The sequence below is a fragment of the Panthera leo genome, chromosome C2 (genome assembly GCF_018350215.1).
Source record: "Panthera leo isolate Ple1 chromosome C2, P.leo_Ple1_pat1.1, whole genome shotgun sequence".
Classification (NCBI taxonomy): Eukaryota; Metazoa; Chordata; class Mammalia; order Carnivora; family Felidae; genus Panthera; species Panthera leo.
The window spans coordinates 149,120,976-149,136,152 of NC_056687.1; the positions used below are offsets into that span (position 1 = coordinate 149,120,976).

At 40.2% G+C, this 15,177-nt stretch overlaps 1 protein-coding gene across 16 annotated transcripts in view; it reads left to right on the forward strand.

The window, feature by feature from the left end:
- The window catches only part of ULK4 (unc-51 like kinase 4), a 570,273-nt gene that overhangs the window by 182,182 nt on the left and 372,914 nt on the right, over window positions 1–15,177 (forward strand). For all 16 annotated transcript variants that reach the window (XR_006206962.1, XR_006206963.1, XR_006206964.1 and 13 more), the window contains 3 exons: window positions 9,197–9,330; window positions 10,981–11,102; window positions 11,254–11,310. Coding sequence is in view for 13 of the 16 variants with exons in the window: in XM_042954274.1 (XP_042810208.1) it covers window positions 9,197–9,330; window positions 10,981–11,102; window positions 11,254–11,310 (313 nt within the window). In the remaining 3 variants the exon portion in view is untranslated. The remainder of the gene's footprint in view (window positions 1–9,196; window positions 9,331–10,980; window positions 11,103–11,253; window positions 11,311–15,177) is intronic.

A 15,177-nucleotide genomic window follows, 5' to 3' on the forward strand; every position in this document is an offset into this window, starting at 1 on the left:
CCTTTCTTTTCTTTTTTCTTTTCTGTTTATTTATTTATTTTAGAGAGAGTACAAGCAGAGGAGAGGCAGAGAGAGAGGGAGACACAGAATCCGAAGCAGGCTCTGGCCTCTGAGATGTCAGCACAGAGTCCAGCATGGTGCTCAAACCCATGAACTATGAGATCATGACCTGAGCCAAAGTTGGCCACTTAACTGACTGAGCCATCCAGGTGGCCCCACTGTCTTCTTCCTTGAAGTGCTTTCTACTTGGCATCCAGGATACGTTTTTTTGGTTTTCTTCATCCTTCACTAGTCAACTCTTGCTCAGTTTCCTTTGCTGGTCCTTCCTTATGATGCAGTCTCTGTGGTAGTCCCATGGCTCACTCTTTGGACAGGCCCTCCCGAGGTGATCTCATTTAGTTTAATGGCCTCGCATACCATATGTGCATGATCACTGTCAGATTAATGTCATCAGCCTAGACCTTACCTCTCTGCTTAAATGTCATCCTGTCAGAGATGCCTTCTCTGACAAGCGGCTGTCTTATTTTTCTTTAACATTCTGTATAGGATTTTATTACCACCTAAACTATTTTTGTAGTTATTTATTTCTTAATTATCTGTCTTCTTCCCACTTTAATGTACATTCCATGAGGTGTATCCCCGTCAACTAGAAGAATGTTTAGCACGTAGCAGACACTGTAAGTATTGAATGAATAAATGAGTATCATCATCCTTGTAATCATCAAGTTCATTTTTACCAAAGGCATTGCACTGATGTAAGTACAGGAGATATAAAAAAGTTTAGGACATGGCAAGTTTGGCCACAGAAGCATGGCACTATGGCCGGAGGTCTAACAGAAGGCAGATGAGGGAAGCATAATGGTGGATGTGTGTGGAATGAGCAAAAGAATTCCTGTTGAGATGGGATTAAGAAAATTGTGGTCAGATTAGTGGGAATGAATCACAGAGATAAATGGGGTGGGGGGGACAGGTGGTAGATTGGGAAACAGACATATCCTGGGCAGAAATAATGCTGTTAGGGGCACCTGGGTGGCTCAGTTGGTCAACTGTCTGATTTCGGGCCAGGTCATGATAGTGGTTTATGGGTTTGAGCCCTGTGAAAGGCTCTGTGCTGACAGCTCAGAGCCTGGAGCCTGCTTCGGATTCTGCGTTTCCCCCTCTCTCTGCCCCGGCTACTCTTGCGCGTGCTCTCTCTCTCAAAAATAAATAAGCATTAAAAAAATTTTAAGATTATATTTAAAAACAAAAAAAGAGGAATAGTTGTATTAAAGGTAATGGGGGAGGGGAAGAGGAGTGGATCTCATTTGTGGTTTACTTGGATTACAGTTCAGATTGTTGACCTTTTAAAGTTGTTATCTTTGTAGAATGCTAAGAAATATCATTTGCAGTTTTGTGCAGCAAATGTAAAGTGTTTATGGACACTGCACTCAAATGTTTCCACATTTTATTCTCTTCATAGAATGAGAATTCTTTTAGGAGCTAATACTCCCTTGTCAGTAAAGGCTGGCTGTCCTAGTATAGCCTATGTAAACACATCCTGTAATGGGAAGGCTCTGGGGGGAGCACAGAGAAATGGAGCATCATTCTAGAGTTAGTCTGATATTGTTATGGATCCCATCAGTCTTTTATTTCTCCCAACAGAGATAATGGACATTTTCTTATGTGTTAAAAGTCTGTGCTAGTGTGCGGAGACTATTTGAGTAGTTTTTGCCTTAAAAAAAGACATTTCAACTGATGGTAATTAGGTAGCACATTATTAAATTTTGTAACGGATAATTTAAATTCTAAGGGAAAATCAATTCCTTATAGACAAGTGGTAATTTGCTCTTTTTATACTCTGTGAATTTTGGCAGGATTTCTTTTGGGTCTCCTGATTTCCAATAGGCAAACATTTCTATTTTCTCCATTCTCTGTTTCTGGAATACCTGTTATTTACATAAAGGATTTCCTGGAACAAGGAAAGAAGCCCACTTTTGAATCATCTCAGTCTCTCATTGGATTCAGGTGATTCCAGCTGATTGCTACCCCACCTGCCTTCCAGAAGCAAATGTAAACCCTGTCTGGAGAAGTCTAACCTTATTAGGTCTCAGAAAATTCTATCAGTTTTCCTGTATAGAGCCTAACACTTAATAGAAAGTAATCATAACTATGAGGAGAAAAGATGATATGACAAAAATAAAAATAAACAAGATATCAGTATCCATAGAGGACACAGACAATGGACTTATCACATGTTGACATTAAAATAAGTAGATCAGTATATTCAAGGAATTTGAAAGATGGAAAATTTTCAGAGAGAGCTATATCTATGAAAACAAGCCAAATAGAAATTCCACAGCTGAAAAATACAGTAACTGAAGGTGGGAGCTCAGTGGATTGGGTTAAGGGCAGATTAGACACAGCTGAATAGAGAATCTTCTGAAGTGAGGTGGGATCAGGATAGAGAGATATGAGGTTGGAAAACATGGAGAAGAGCAGAAGAGATGGGAGGACAAGTGGGATATGGTGGTTTTTACAGTAGGTGGTGCTGGATCATTTTGGATATCAGTATAGAGAAATTGTAGTAAGTTACACTGTACAAAAAGTCAGTTCAGGTAGATTGATTGCATGTTTAAATATAAAAAATATTATTTGAACAATAAAGCTTCTAGTAGGTAACAAATAAAAATATCTTCATGACCTTGGAGTAGACCAAGATTTTTTTTTAACAGGACACAAAAGCACTATCATAAAGGAAAATATTGATATATTGGATCCCCTTAAAATTAGGAACTTCTGTTCATCAAAAGGCGTCATTAAGAGAGTAATGAGATAATACAGGAAGGTATTTGTCACACAGATAATCAACAGTGGGCTTTTAATTAGAACATCTAAAGAACTGAAAGCTGATAACTCAGTAGAAAGATGAGCACGAGACTTGAACAGGCAGTTGACAAAGTTCTCTCCAAGCGGCCATTTAACACACAAAAAGATGCATAGCCTTATTAGTCATCAGGAAAATTCCATTTGATTGTGATAACATACCATTGGATACCCACCTGGGTATATGTAATGAAAAAGCCTGATAATGCAGATTTTAGCAAAAATGTAGAGCAATTGGGATTTTTATATCTGCCTGTTGGAATGTAAATTGTCTTAATAATCACTTTGGAAAACTGATCATCAGTAGTGCCTACTAAACTAAATCTAAGAATGCTTTGTGATCCAGTAATTTCACTGGCAAGTACATACCAAACAGAAATGTTTACATGTACCAAGCATAAGGTATGCTTAGCATTATTCATAAATGGAAACAGCCTCAGCATCCATCAGTAATGAATACATTGTGGTATACCCATACACTGGGATACTATACAGCACTGAAAAAGAACATGGATGAATATCACCAAATATAATGTCAAGCAAAACCATGCCTGTGGATAAGTGGTAATGTTTGGTCTGGTTACGATTAAGAGTTGAAGGAATGACAACCTGTTCTAGAATTTCTCAGTGCATGGATGAATTTTGTTGACTTTGAGTTTCATCCTAAGGTCATCTGTACAGGCATTTTTAACGTGAACTTTAACATTAATGTCTCCAGTATGTTTGTCTTGGGCCAGTTTTGCTAAAGGGCATTCTAGTCGTCGGCTGGAGGCCAGGAACCTGGCTGCCAGGATCCTGGGGGCCTGCTGGGAAAGGGGGCTGGAAGCCCTGGTGGGATTCACTTAGTTTCCCCCTATTTGCACTTTGATGGTGGTTTCTTTCTCCCAGTCTAGAAACTTTCTGTTTTACTTTCTCTAGAGAATAAATCTCCAGACTTCAATGTCTGCCTGGATGCAAGTTCAGTGGCAGTCACCTAGATTCACTGGGAAGAGGAGGTAATCTAGGGATCAACTGCTTTTTAATCAGATTTTGCCGTATATTTGTTCTTTTACCCTTCCTCTTTCACACTTAGTTTTGGAAGTACCTTTTTAGTCCATAGTACCAGGCAAGTGGTTATCTACCTGGAAGAATAATGGATTTGGATTCCTTCCCAATCCATATAATAGTCAATTTCCAATGAATTGAGGACTTCAATGTGAAAGACAAAAAGAAGGGGAAAAGGAAAGATCTAGACCACATAAATAATGCCTATGAGTCACTAACAAAAGATCGAAAACCGAAAAAAAACCAAAAAACAAAACCCAAACTGAACCAGCTATTTCATGAAAGAGGAATATGAACAAACAAAAAAAAATATGCTTACCGTATTAACAATGGTGAAAATTCAAATGAAGACCACAAGATGTAGATGAGTAAAGATGAAACCTGATACTGGTAGATACCAATGAGCTTGTAACTTGGAAGGAACTGCTACCTGGTTGTTGGGAATACGTTAGGAAGCAGTTGGGCAGTGACGCGATAGTGGAATGTTCGTGGTTCCACTCTTATGTGTGTGACTCAGCAGCTCTTGGACCTGTACCTTGGGAGACCATCGCAGAAGCATTCACAGCAGTTTCAAAGCAATATACGTCTAGCGAGCTAATATTTATTCAACACTTATTTCACGTCAGGAACTGTGCTCATGAGTCGAAAGATATGGTGAGCAAAATCAGACATAGTTTTTGCTCTTAGGTACTCTTAAATTTCCTGAATGACAAATATTATCAGATAATCCGAAGACATGACTAGACCCTTTTCCAGAGAAGACCTCCAGATGGCCAACAGACACATGAAAAGATGCTCAACATCAGTCATCATCAGGGAAATACAAATGAAAACCGTATTGAGATACCACCTCATGCTTGTCAGAGTGGCCAAAAAGAACAACTCAGGAAACAACAGATGCTGGCAAGGATGTGGAAAAACTGGAATCCTCTTGCGCTGTTGGTAGGAATGCAAACCGGTGCAGCTTCTCTGGAAAACAGTGTGGAGGTTCCTCAAAAAATTAAAAATAGAACTACCGTATGACCCAGTAATAGCACTACTAGGAGTTTATCCAAAGGATACAGGAGTGCTGATTCATAGGGGCACATGCACCCCAATGTTTATAGCAGCCCTTTCAACAATAGCCAAATTATGGAAAGAGCCTGAATGTCCATTGACTGATGAATGGATAAAGAAGATGTGGTTTATATATACAATGGAATACTACTTGGCAATGAGAAAGAATGAAATCTTGCCATTTGTAGCAACGTGGATGGAACTGGAGGGTGTAATGCTAAGTGAAGTAAAGCAGTCAGAGAAAAACAGATATCCTATGTTTTCACTCATGGGATGTGGTACTTGAGAAACTTAACAGAAGACCATAGGGGAAGGGAATGGGAAAAAAAATAGTTACAAACAGAGAGGGAGGGAAGCAAAAACCAGAAGAGACTCTTTAAATACAGAGAACAAACTGAGGGTCGATGCGGGGTGGGGGGGTGGTGGTGCGGGAAAGAGGGGAAAATGGGTGATGGGCATTGAGGAGGGCATTTGTTGGGATGAGCACTGGGTATCATATGTAAGTGATGAATCATGGGAATCTACTCCCCAAAACCAAGAGACTGTATACACTATATGTTGGCCAACTTGACAATAAATAATATTAAAAGAAAAAGGATAATCAAAAATAGATTATAAAATTGCTCTTGGGTAAGGGCTTTAATGTATTCTGTTCTATGAGACTGTATCATTGAGAGGTTGAATTTAAGAAGGTCATCACTACAGTGAATGATGAAATATGTGTAGGAGTTGACTGGCAAGGAATGAAGAGAAGCGTCCTGTAGTTAGAGACATGATATCTTGTTGCTAGGGAAGGGGCGCGGGAAGTTTAACTGGAGGGGAAGATAGCAAGCCAAAGCAGGAGGTGTAGTTGGGGGCCAGACTCTGGAGGCCTTGAAGGTCTTGATGGGGAGTTTTAAGAACTTACATGTTAAAGACATGGAGATTTTAAGCACAGGGACAACTCAGTGGACAAGATCCACATAGATACAGGGTGTGTAAGGGCTAGAATGACAAGAGTAGGACGTACACTAGCTTGGAGGCTGTTGTAGTTGAGGAGAAGGGAGTATGGAAGCTTGCACTTGATTTGGGGAGCATTTAATGATTGACTTCGTGTGAGAAGTAAGAGAAAGGGAGGTGATGTGTAAGGATGAGTCTAAGGTTTCTGGTTTGATAGCATTGGGAGTGATATTGTATAATGGGATATTATACTCTGAAAGACAACCATGTTTGTTGGGATAATTGTGTTTTGCTGGGATGTGTAGATTTTGAAGTACCTTTGAGACAGACAAAAGTAGATGTCGAGTCAGCAGTGGAATATATAGATCTGTAGCTTGGAGACCAGATTTGGACTGCAGATACATAATTGGGAAACATCTGTGTATATAGTGGGAAGTCAAATCATTGGTGGAGATGAGATGGCATGGGTCAAATGGTAGGAAGGAAAGAGCAGTGGTCCTAGAACTGAGTCTTGATAAACTTGAGTATTTAGGACAAAAGCCACAGAGAGGGACCAACTAAAGAAGCTGAAGAAGAAAACTAGAAATGTATGGTGTCATACAGAGGAGTAAGAGGCATGGCAACAGTATTGAACGTTGCTGACCGGTACCTGCTGGATTCGATGTCATGGAGGTTGTCAGTGGCCTTGAAGTGAGTGATAGGTATGAGTCAGACTGGGGTGGGTTGAGCAAGTAGGAGGAACTGTGGAGGGTGCTAGGTATAGATTTCTCTTTCAGGACTTGTTTCTTTCTTTCTTCTTTCTTTTCTTTCTTTTCTTTCTTTCTTTCTTTCTTTCTTTCTTTCTTTCTTTCTTTCTTTCTTTCTTTCTTTCTTTCTTTCTTTCTCTTATGTGTGCACAGATGTGAGTGGGTGAGGGGCAGAGGGAGAGAACAAGAGACTTAAGCAGGCTCCAAGCCCAGCACAGAGCCCGAGGTGAAATCAAGAGTTGTATACCTAACTGAGCCACCCAGGCACCCCTCTTTTAAGAGGTTTGATGAGATGAGAAGGAGAGAGACAATGAGGAATTTGCTAGAAGAACACGAACAGTGTTTTGTTAAATGGGAGAGAGTAAATATATAAAAGGGAAAACGAGTAATTGCCCGTTATAAGATTCTGAGAAGGTGGAAGGGAAGGAGTTACTGGTCCACCGCTGTGACGGAAGGAAATGTGTCGAGGGCAGATACATAACAGGTGTGCATGTTGAGAATTTGGAAGGAGAGTTCCTTCATGATGCTTTCTGTTTGCTCTCATGAGAGGGTGGGCACTTGGGGGTTTGAAGAGAAGAAACTTTTGAAAACAGACTGGGAATACATTGACTGATGAAATACAGTCAGATTTTGGTACTGCTCTGGGCCGTTCATTCTTGGTGTCACACGTTTATGGTGGTGTTGAGTTTTAGCAGCCTTCTCTGCAGGCATCCAGAAAGCAAATCACTGGATTCATGCAGACTTCCCTTGGCTAGATGGGTGCAAAGAGAAGAAAAGGGGCAAGGGTGTAATGAAATGGTAGATGATGGGAGATAATAAAGCAGGAAGTAAGAGAAGAAAAGAAAAGGCTGATGGATCGGGAGAAGATGCCATGGAGTCAATTAAGAGAAGTTTCCCCGAAGTCGAGGAACCATCACAGTGGAAGAACACGCAAGTAGGATCAAGAGCAGATAATGGTTAGAGGGTGTGTTTGAAGTACTCATCTTGGAGGAGACGCTATACTCTTTCACTTGGGAAAAGCTGTTCGACAGATGGTGAGGCTGGGCAGGGAGGTGTCTGTCAGGCAACCCATCTCGGAAAGCAGAAAAGGAAGATGAGTTTCTGTGTGTCTAGTATTTTCAGGTCCTGCTTCCTAGATTGGGCTGAGGGAGTAGCGCCGACTAATCAAGAGGTTCTTGGAGTTGCTGCTCTCGTCTTGGAAGCGCCCGGCCCCAGTGATAATGTGTTGTGCTGCCTGTCGCTGGGAGCTCCTGGCTGGCTGACGGGCTGCCCCAAGTCATCGTGTCACATGTTGTGAAGCTCTTAGCTTCCACTTAACCTCTCGTTTCTGTGGTTTACTCATCATCGAGCAGTTATGTGCTCTGAATTCTTTAAGCAGTATTGATACATTTTTGCTGACTTAACAGTATTTTTCCTTCGTTTTGGCTAATGCCATCTATTTGTTAGAGTATGGCCGGCAGTGTAATCAGTGACTCGAGCAGAGGATACTAACTGGCGGATGGAAATAAACTTGTGATTTGGTGCCGCTCCAGATAATAGCAGAAAGACAAAAGCATGACTAAATCTACAAAGAGGGCCACGTAAATGCTAAGCGTTAAGATGTCAGTATACTTTTAAGCGTTTTGTGCAAAACCACTTCTTCCCAGTTGACAGTAAGAGTTGGTAGGAAGTTTTCTCTGGGAAGTAGAAGTTGGGTGAGAGGGTAGGGACAGCGGAGCTGGGAAGAGGGATGTTGGCATCGGGAGATGTAAAGAGGCTTTCATATGATGCAGCCTGTGAACTCGCCGCCCTTTTGAGAGTTGAGGGGAATGGGCACTTGGGAAGGTGCCTGGTGGGTCCAGCAAACGGGATGAAACATGAGCCTATAAGTTTCTAACCACACCCTCAATATCTAGAGTGATGGCCCAATATGTTTCGTGGGTCTGGGCTGGGCACAGTTGGTCAGAGATTGATGTCTACTGAATGCCAGTGGGTTGCAGAAGTCTCGTTTTAGATATCCTAAAACTAGGGGACAAAGGGACATGTGAAAGCCAGATGTTTAGATGTAGTGTCTGTTCTCTGTATCACCCAGTGTTGAGATGAAAATCTTTCTTTGGATTCATGTACACAATTTAGTGAAGGAGCTGGAATTCATGTGACTTGCCTGAGGTCCCAAGCAAGTTTAGTACTAATGACCAACACGAGCGCAGACAACTTGTGGTTCTCCTTTGAACCTTTGAAACTCCAAGAGCGTTCTTCTGCCCAGACGCCTTTCATCCGTCATCTGGAGAATGTGGTTTCTTTCTCATGGGCCAAGGCTAAATGAAATGAGGGCATTGTTTGGTAATACATTGGCAGATATATTCAGAGTTGCCTTGTTTTCTTTCCTCATAAACGTGTAGATTTTTCTAAGGCAAAAAACAGACGGTGCCTGACAAATTGCTAAAATCTAAACGTCAGCATGACGGGGACTGTGCCCCCTGGAAACATTTGCCTTGGCGACGTTTTCAGACAGATGCTATCAACTGTTTTATCATGAGAGGTAATCTTTTGCACTTCCCTGTGTGTAGACTGGTGATGTACATCGAGAGAGACAGCAGAAAGACCACTCCAGGCAAGGACCTGCAAAGCGGCAATGAATACCTGTCCAAGTGCCTGGACCTTCTCATCCGTCACATTGTGCACGAGCTGCCGCGGATCCTGGGTAAATTCTCCTCAGGCCCCTTGACGCTTCCCTTCCCGCGCTTGGGCTTTTAGGCCTCGCCTCTTTTTTCTTCTTGTTTCTCACTTAACACAGGAAAGCGCAGTGACACCGTTTCTTGAATGTGTAGTTTCAAGATTTGAACTCAGGATTTGCTTTATCTGTTTTTACAATTATTTTACATCAGCGACATGACTGAGGCAACGAGCAGGCTAAAGGTTATGTTGAGGTGTCATCTGTGGTAAACTGGCAATTTTAGAAAATAAACACGAGAAAAAGATTGTCAGAGCTTAAAATTGGGTTTGGGCCTTTTGTTTTAGGTGACTTTCTCAAGATTTCCTTCTGCCTAATTCTGAAGAAAAGATTCTTTTCTTTCGGGTTACAGCCACACATTTATTTACCCTTAAGAGAATTTAAAAAAGCATAAGGATTAGCATTTAATATTAAAGAATTGTGATATTAAAATTCAAAGTTTGAAAATTTCTTTGGTTTAAATAAAAATACTAATTTGCAAAAGATTTTTTTTTTTTTTTTCCTGGCTGATCTGTTATTTCATTGTTATTTGGAGAAATTAAAGTGATCTAAGGAATGTGTACATTTAGCTTAAATTTCATTCCATGCTTTTCCAGCAGATGTAGCTATAAACCAGAAATGTTTAAAATGTTAAATTTGATCCAGTTCCTTATGGTAAAATATACTCAGAAATTCAGAGTATTAAATCAGAATAATGAAAATACCTTTATGGCTGGTTAATGGTATCTTTTTGCTCCTTACTAATACTTTGAGAGATTTTTTTTGGTTGTTAATGACTGAAAATAGAACATTTCAAATATTTTTTGGATTATAACCTCTTAAAGTTTAACCCGAAGGCTACAGTCTGGTCGATTGGTAGTTGACTTGCTTAGTGCCAGACTCATCCTGTTTTAGGGTGTGATGCTAAGATTCAGATGTCCACAGTGTAAGTTTTATTATTGGACTTTTCACCCAATGAGAAGTTTTAGGAATTGATCTTTTTTACTTCCATCCTATTTTATTATTTAAAATTGCAAGCTATAATCTGCTCACTTATAATTAAAAAGATTTTTTTAATGTTTATTTTTTTTTTAAAGAGAGAGACACAGAGCATGAGCAGAGGAGAGGCAGAGAGAGAAGGAGACACAGAATTTGAAGCAGGCTCTAGGCTCTGAGCTATCAGCACAGAGCTTGACATGGGGCTCAAACTCACGAACTGCGAGATCATGACCTAAACTGAAGTTGGACACTCACTCTACCGAGCCACCCATGCGCCCGTGTTCATATATAATTTTTTAAATACCCTTTCCCTGTTTACAGAAGTAAGAAGTGCTCATGGTTAAAATTTAGAAAAGACAAAAAAAAAAAAGGGAAGAAAAATCATATATAAAACCAATACTATATAAATTTTACTTAGAATTGCTAGATGAAAGAGGAAGCTTATATCCATTCTGTCCCCTGAGGCTACAGTTTTCTGTTATAATCTCAATATGTGTGAAGAAAACAGCACAGCCCCTACCCATTTCTTTTATTTAGAGATTAATTACTGTAGTAATCCCATTAGTGTTCCAGCTGTGACCGGTGGTCCCTAAGTATTTATGGTCTGTAACCTTCATGAATGATCCCGGATGTGCTTTGCAGGTGACATTCTTAACGCCTTGGCCAATGTTTCTGGTCGTAAACACCCATCAACAGTCCAAGCGAAACAGCTGAAGACGTGTCTCCCCCTGATGCCTATAGTGCTTCACCTCGTAACTTCTCAGGTACTATTTTATTAGGAAAAAAATAATAGAAATGTGACTCCTGTCTAGGTAAGCTGGAGCCTAGAAATATCAACTCAGACAAAATATTTTCATTTTTGGTTTCTTACACGTGGCTTTCAGGATTTAATCTGTGGAAACTCTCATCACGCAGGTGTTTCGACCTCAAGTTGTAACAGAAGAGTTCCTTTTCAGTTATGGAACTATTCTTGTGAGTAACACTGAATTTTTCACGTTCCTAATAAAAATGTGGCTGTCTCTACTGTTTGTGGAATTTGGTGTCAGGATGAAGTAATTTTAAAATCCTTGTGGTATTTATTTGTCTCTAGGGAAGTGACCTTTTTATATTTTTATCTGTTGACTGTAATAAAATTTGACATTTGGAGAAAAATACATTCTCTCTTGATAATGTATTTTGTTCAGATAGCGCCCAAGCAGGGTAAATATGTCTGTAGAAAACACCTCAATAGATTTTAGTATTAAACGTCATGAAGAAATTTAACCTGGCAAGAATGGAATGCTGGGAATGTATTATCATCGTGATTTACTTATGTTGCCCAGTTATGCACAGTATCTCTTTTGAGGATGGCATTTCTCTAAGTTAAGCTCAACTTTACTTTTTCTTTAATTTTGGTGAGAAGGGTAGCAATGAAAAATCATTGTCCTATCTTTTATTGCAGTTTTTGCCCACAAAAAGTAGTCTTTCTGTTCAGTTATGGCTCATGAATGATGTTATTTTTTTTCCTAGCTTGGAATACAGTATATGTCATTGATAAAATGGGGAGATACACAAAGAGAAAGCTGACGTTTGTCACACGGTATCTCCGGTCTTATTTGATGTTAATAACAAACAACTGAGATTTTCAAAATGCCATTGAGGTTTCTAGTTAAGATGAAGTGAACATCTCCACTTTATTGTAGGTTTGAAATTAAAAAACAAAAATGATTGTCATCCCCAAATGAGACTGTAGTTTTCTAGAAGGTTCATCATAAAGTATGAAGTTTTGAAGTACAAATGTTGAGTGGAGGTCACTGATTTTTTTAAGAAGTGTGTTCAGGGGATGCGGTAGGGTCCTTTTGTCCCCAATTTCAAACCTTTATCATCCTAAGTGCGTTGAATCCTAATTTCTGTAAAGTACAGAATTGTGGTTGTACATTCATGAATTTGCAAATTATTAGAATTTCACTTACCACCTTCTTTTATGTTTGCTTTTAATTTCTTTTAATTTGCTTTTTAATCTGTTTTTAAGTACTGTATAGGTATCCTTTTGGCACGACTATACTTCTGTAATTCACTGCACCGACATATTGATGCCTGGCAATGGTGATTTTGCCCCTGCAGCCATCTTGGAATCTTTTGGCACAGTGTTTATTTGGGATGGGGATAATTGTCCTTGTCTCTTCTCTTATTTTTGTTCTCATGCGGAACACTTTTCTCTGCCTACGTTAGCTGAGTACGCTTTAGGTTTTCAAGGAACAAGCAAATGTGTCCAACTAAAAGTCTTCATGGACATTCAGGAACGGTGTGTGTGTATTTTTGAGAGAACACATCTGCTCTGTGTAATGCTATCTATGCTCCATACAAGGGTGGAGGCCACACCAAGGAGGGATCTCCTCATTTCTCCCAAGAATGGGTGAACTCTGTGCAGGTTGGGAGGTATTCTGTAGGGTTTTCTTAATATAGGCCCTTTTGGGAATAGATAATAGTGTGCCTGGTCGAAAGATAATTAGGATATTGGAAAATCTTTGGCGGTATTTTTTTTTCCTTGATAATGGCACTTAGGTAGAGTGAGCTTAGGCAAATAAAATGGAAAAGGTCATTTGGCTTTCTTTGGGCTGTTTTCCTAGTTCGAATCATGGCTGGGCCCAGAATCTTTCCGTTATTTTTCTCATCGCATTTGTTATTTGGCCTTAGCTGTGTTTTATTGTTCTTATACTTAGTGTTGATGGCTTTGATGAAAAACTAGTGAAGGGAAAGGAGTACCGACTAAAATGAAGGACCCAAATTTAGTTATGTACAGAGTTCTTGTGGATGTTATTATGCACTGTGGAGAGTTGGTGGTTGCTTCTGTGAATTGATTCATAATCTGTCCAGAAGATGCCAAAGGTATGACAGAGGTGACAGTGCCCTACTGATGCCACCAGGCAAAGGGAACTTATCCGACATCCTACAGCTCCTTGGAAATTCACAGTGCAGATTAGCATATTAAAACCTCTTGGGTTTTGTGCTTTGAAATAATTCTTTTAATTTTTGCTCAGGTAGCGGTTTCCTGGACTTATTTGAGAGTTTTGTTTGTTTGTTTGTTTGTTTGTTTGTTTTGTGGGGAGCAAAGGGGCTGCACAGCTCTAAGTGTCCTGTAGAGCAGTCCACAGCATGGCTTTGTGAAACTGTCCACAGCACAGTGCATCTTCTGTCCTGGTGGCCTGAGGGAGCAGTTCATTCATGTGTATGTGTTTAGGACTGTATTTTGAAAGCCTTATTGTTCCATATGGAAATAAGTATTTTTAGTATTTTTCACAATGTATCTGGGAGAGTAGCTTGATCTGCCTTAATCTGAGGTATCAAGTGTGGTTCGTCTTTAGTAATTGTGCCCAGTGGCAGTGGCTTGGCACCCAGAACTTTCTGGGCTTCCCCCGAAGCAGCTGTCTAGGAGCTGCAGGCCTGCCGTCGGTGGGTGTGGAGACGGCAGTCAGGCTGGGGTGATGGTCGCTCGTTAGGAGGGGCCCGCCGGGTGGAGGGAGCGGTGGGACTGTACCTCGCGTTAGCTTCAGTTTTCATGCTGGCACCAGGCATCGTTTGCCTATTTGGCTCATAGACATCTTTTTTTTTTTTTTTTTTTTTTTTTTTTTTTTTTTTTTTGGTAAAAAAAAATTCAGGATACTTCTTATACACGGACACGTGAGTATAGGAATTAACATTTTGTAAACATTTTTTCCCAACGATAATGAAGTTTTGGTCGCTTTATGTTTTAAAGAGGGAAGTATTTGGAAACAATTTAGCAGGGCACCTTTAAAACCATTATTAAGCTTTCAAAGGGTCCAGGCAAAAGCTGATAATTGCTATTTTCCCTTCTTATTAACAGAAACAGTGTGTCATCATACCCGCCTCCCTCTCTAGTTAAAAAAAAAAAAAAAGTAGGGACAGTGTGAGCAGTAAAACATCTGGGGAAGTGCTATGGGGAAATCCTGTGGTGAATACCATCGTTCTTTTGGGCCTCCATTGAATTGGGCTGGAAAATAGGAAGTAGGGACATTAAGGAAATACGCTCGGGAACTCATGATGTATGTTATCCTAATGTTCACTGTGTTTCTTGTGTCCTTTTGAAAATGCTGGTGATTAATGAGCTGACGAAGAGGATTTTCTTGTATTTTTTTCTTACGTTCTGGCCTTGTTAGTTTTTAAAAGTGCAGTGATTGTGTGGCGGTTATAATTTCCTACAAAAAAACCATCACAATTCTAATTTTCAAGCACAAGAAGTGATAAAATTATTCTGGTAGATTTTAATACAAAAATATAATTATAATCTCCATTATTAAAAGATCTTCACTTATCCTGGGCGTTGAGATAATTGTTTAAGAAAAGACATGCTTCCTGTCTTTTGCAGAGTTTTGTTTTAAGTGAATATTGTTTTGTTGGTATTGACTTCAGTTGCAGTGGGTAGAGCAGAGAGAGTGCACTCTTACGTTTTTAAAAATATGATAAATGTGTTTATTCTCTGCCACACAAATGTTATTCTGAGTCTCCCTCCTCCCTTTTATGAACCGTGGATTAATTCACATACATAGTTTGCTACAGGAGCTCATTTCCAGCTTCTTTGAGGTACTGACTAATATTGCAGAGCGCTGGCCTGCCCTTGAGGTGCAGCTTTCCTCTCTGGAGGGGGTCATTTTCTGCCCCCCACTCCTCTCCGCAGTGAGCCTGGCTGTGGGGTAGGCATCCATGCTTTTTTTGCTCCTCTGCTAAAACTCCCAGCTTTGAAGCTGGCACCCTCCGGGGATGGCCTGTGTTACGCCCTGTGCTGTGTTCCTACAGATTCCTGGGTCATGGCTGCTCGTTCCTCGGAATCTTCTAGCGTGG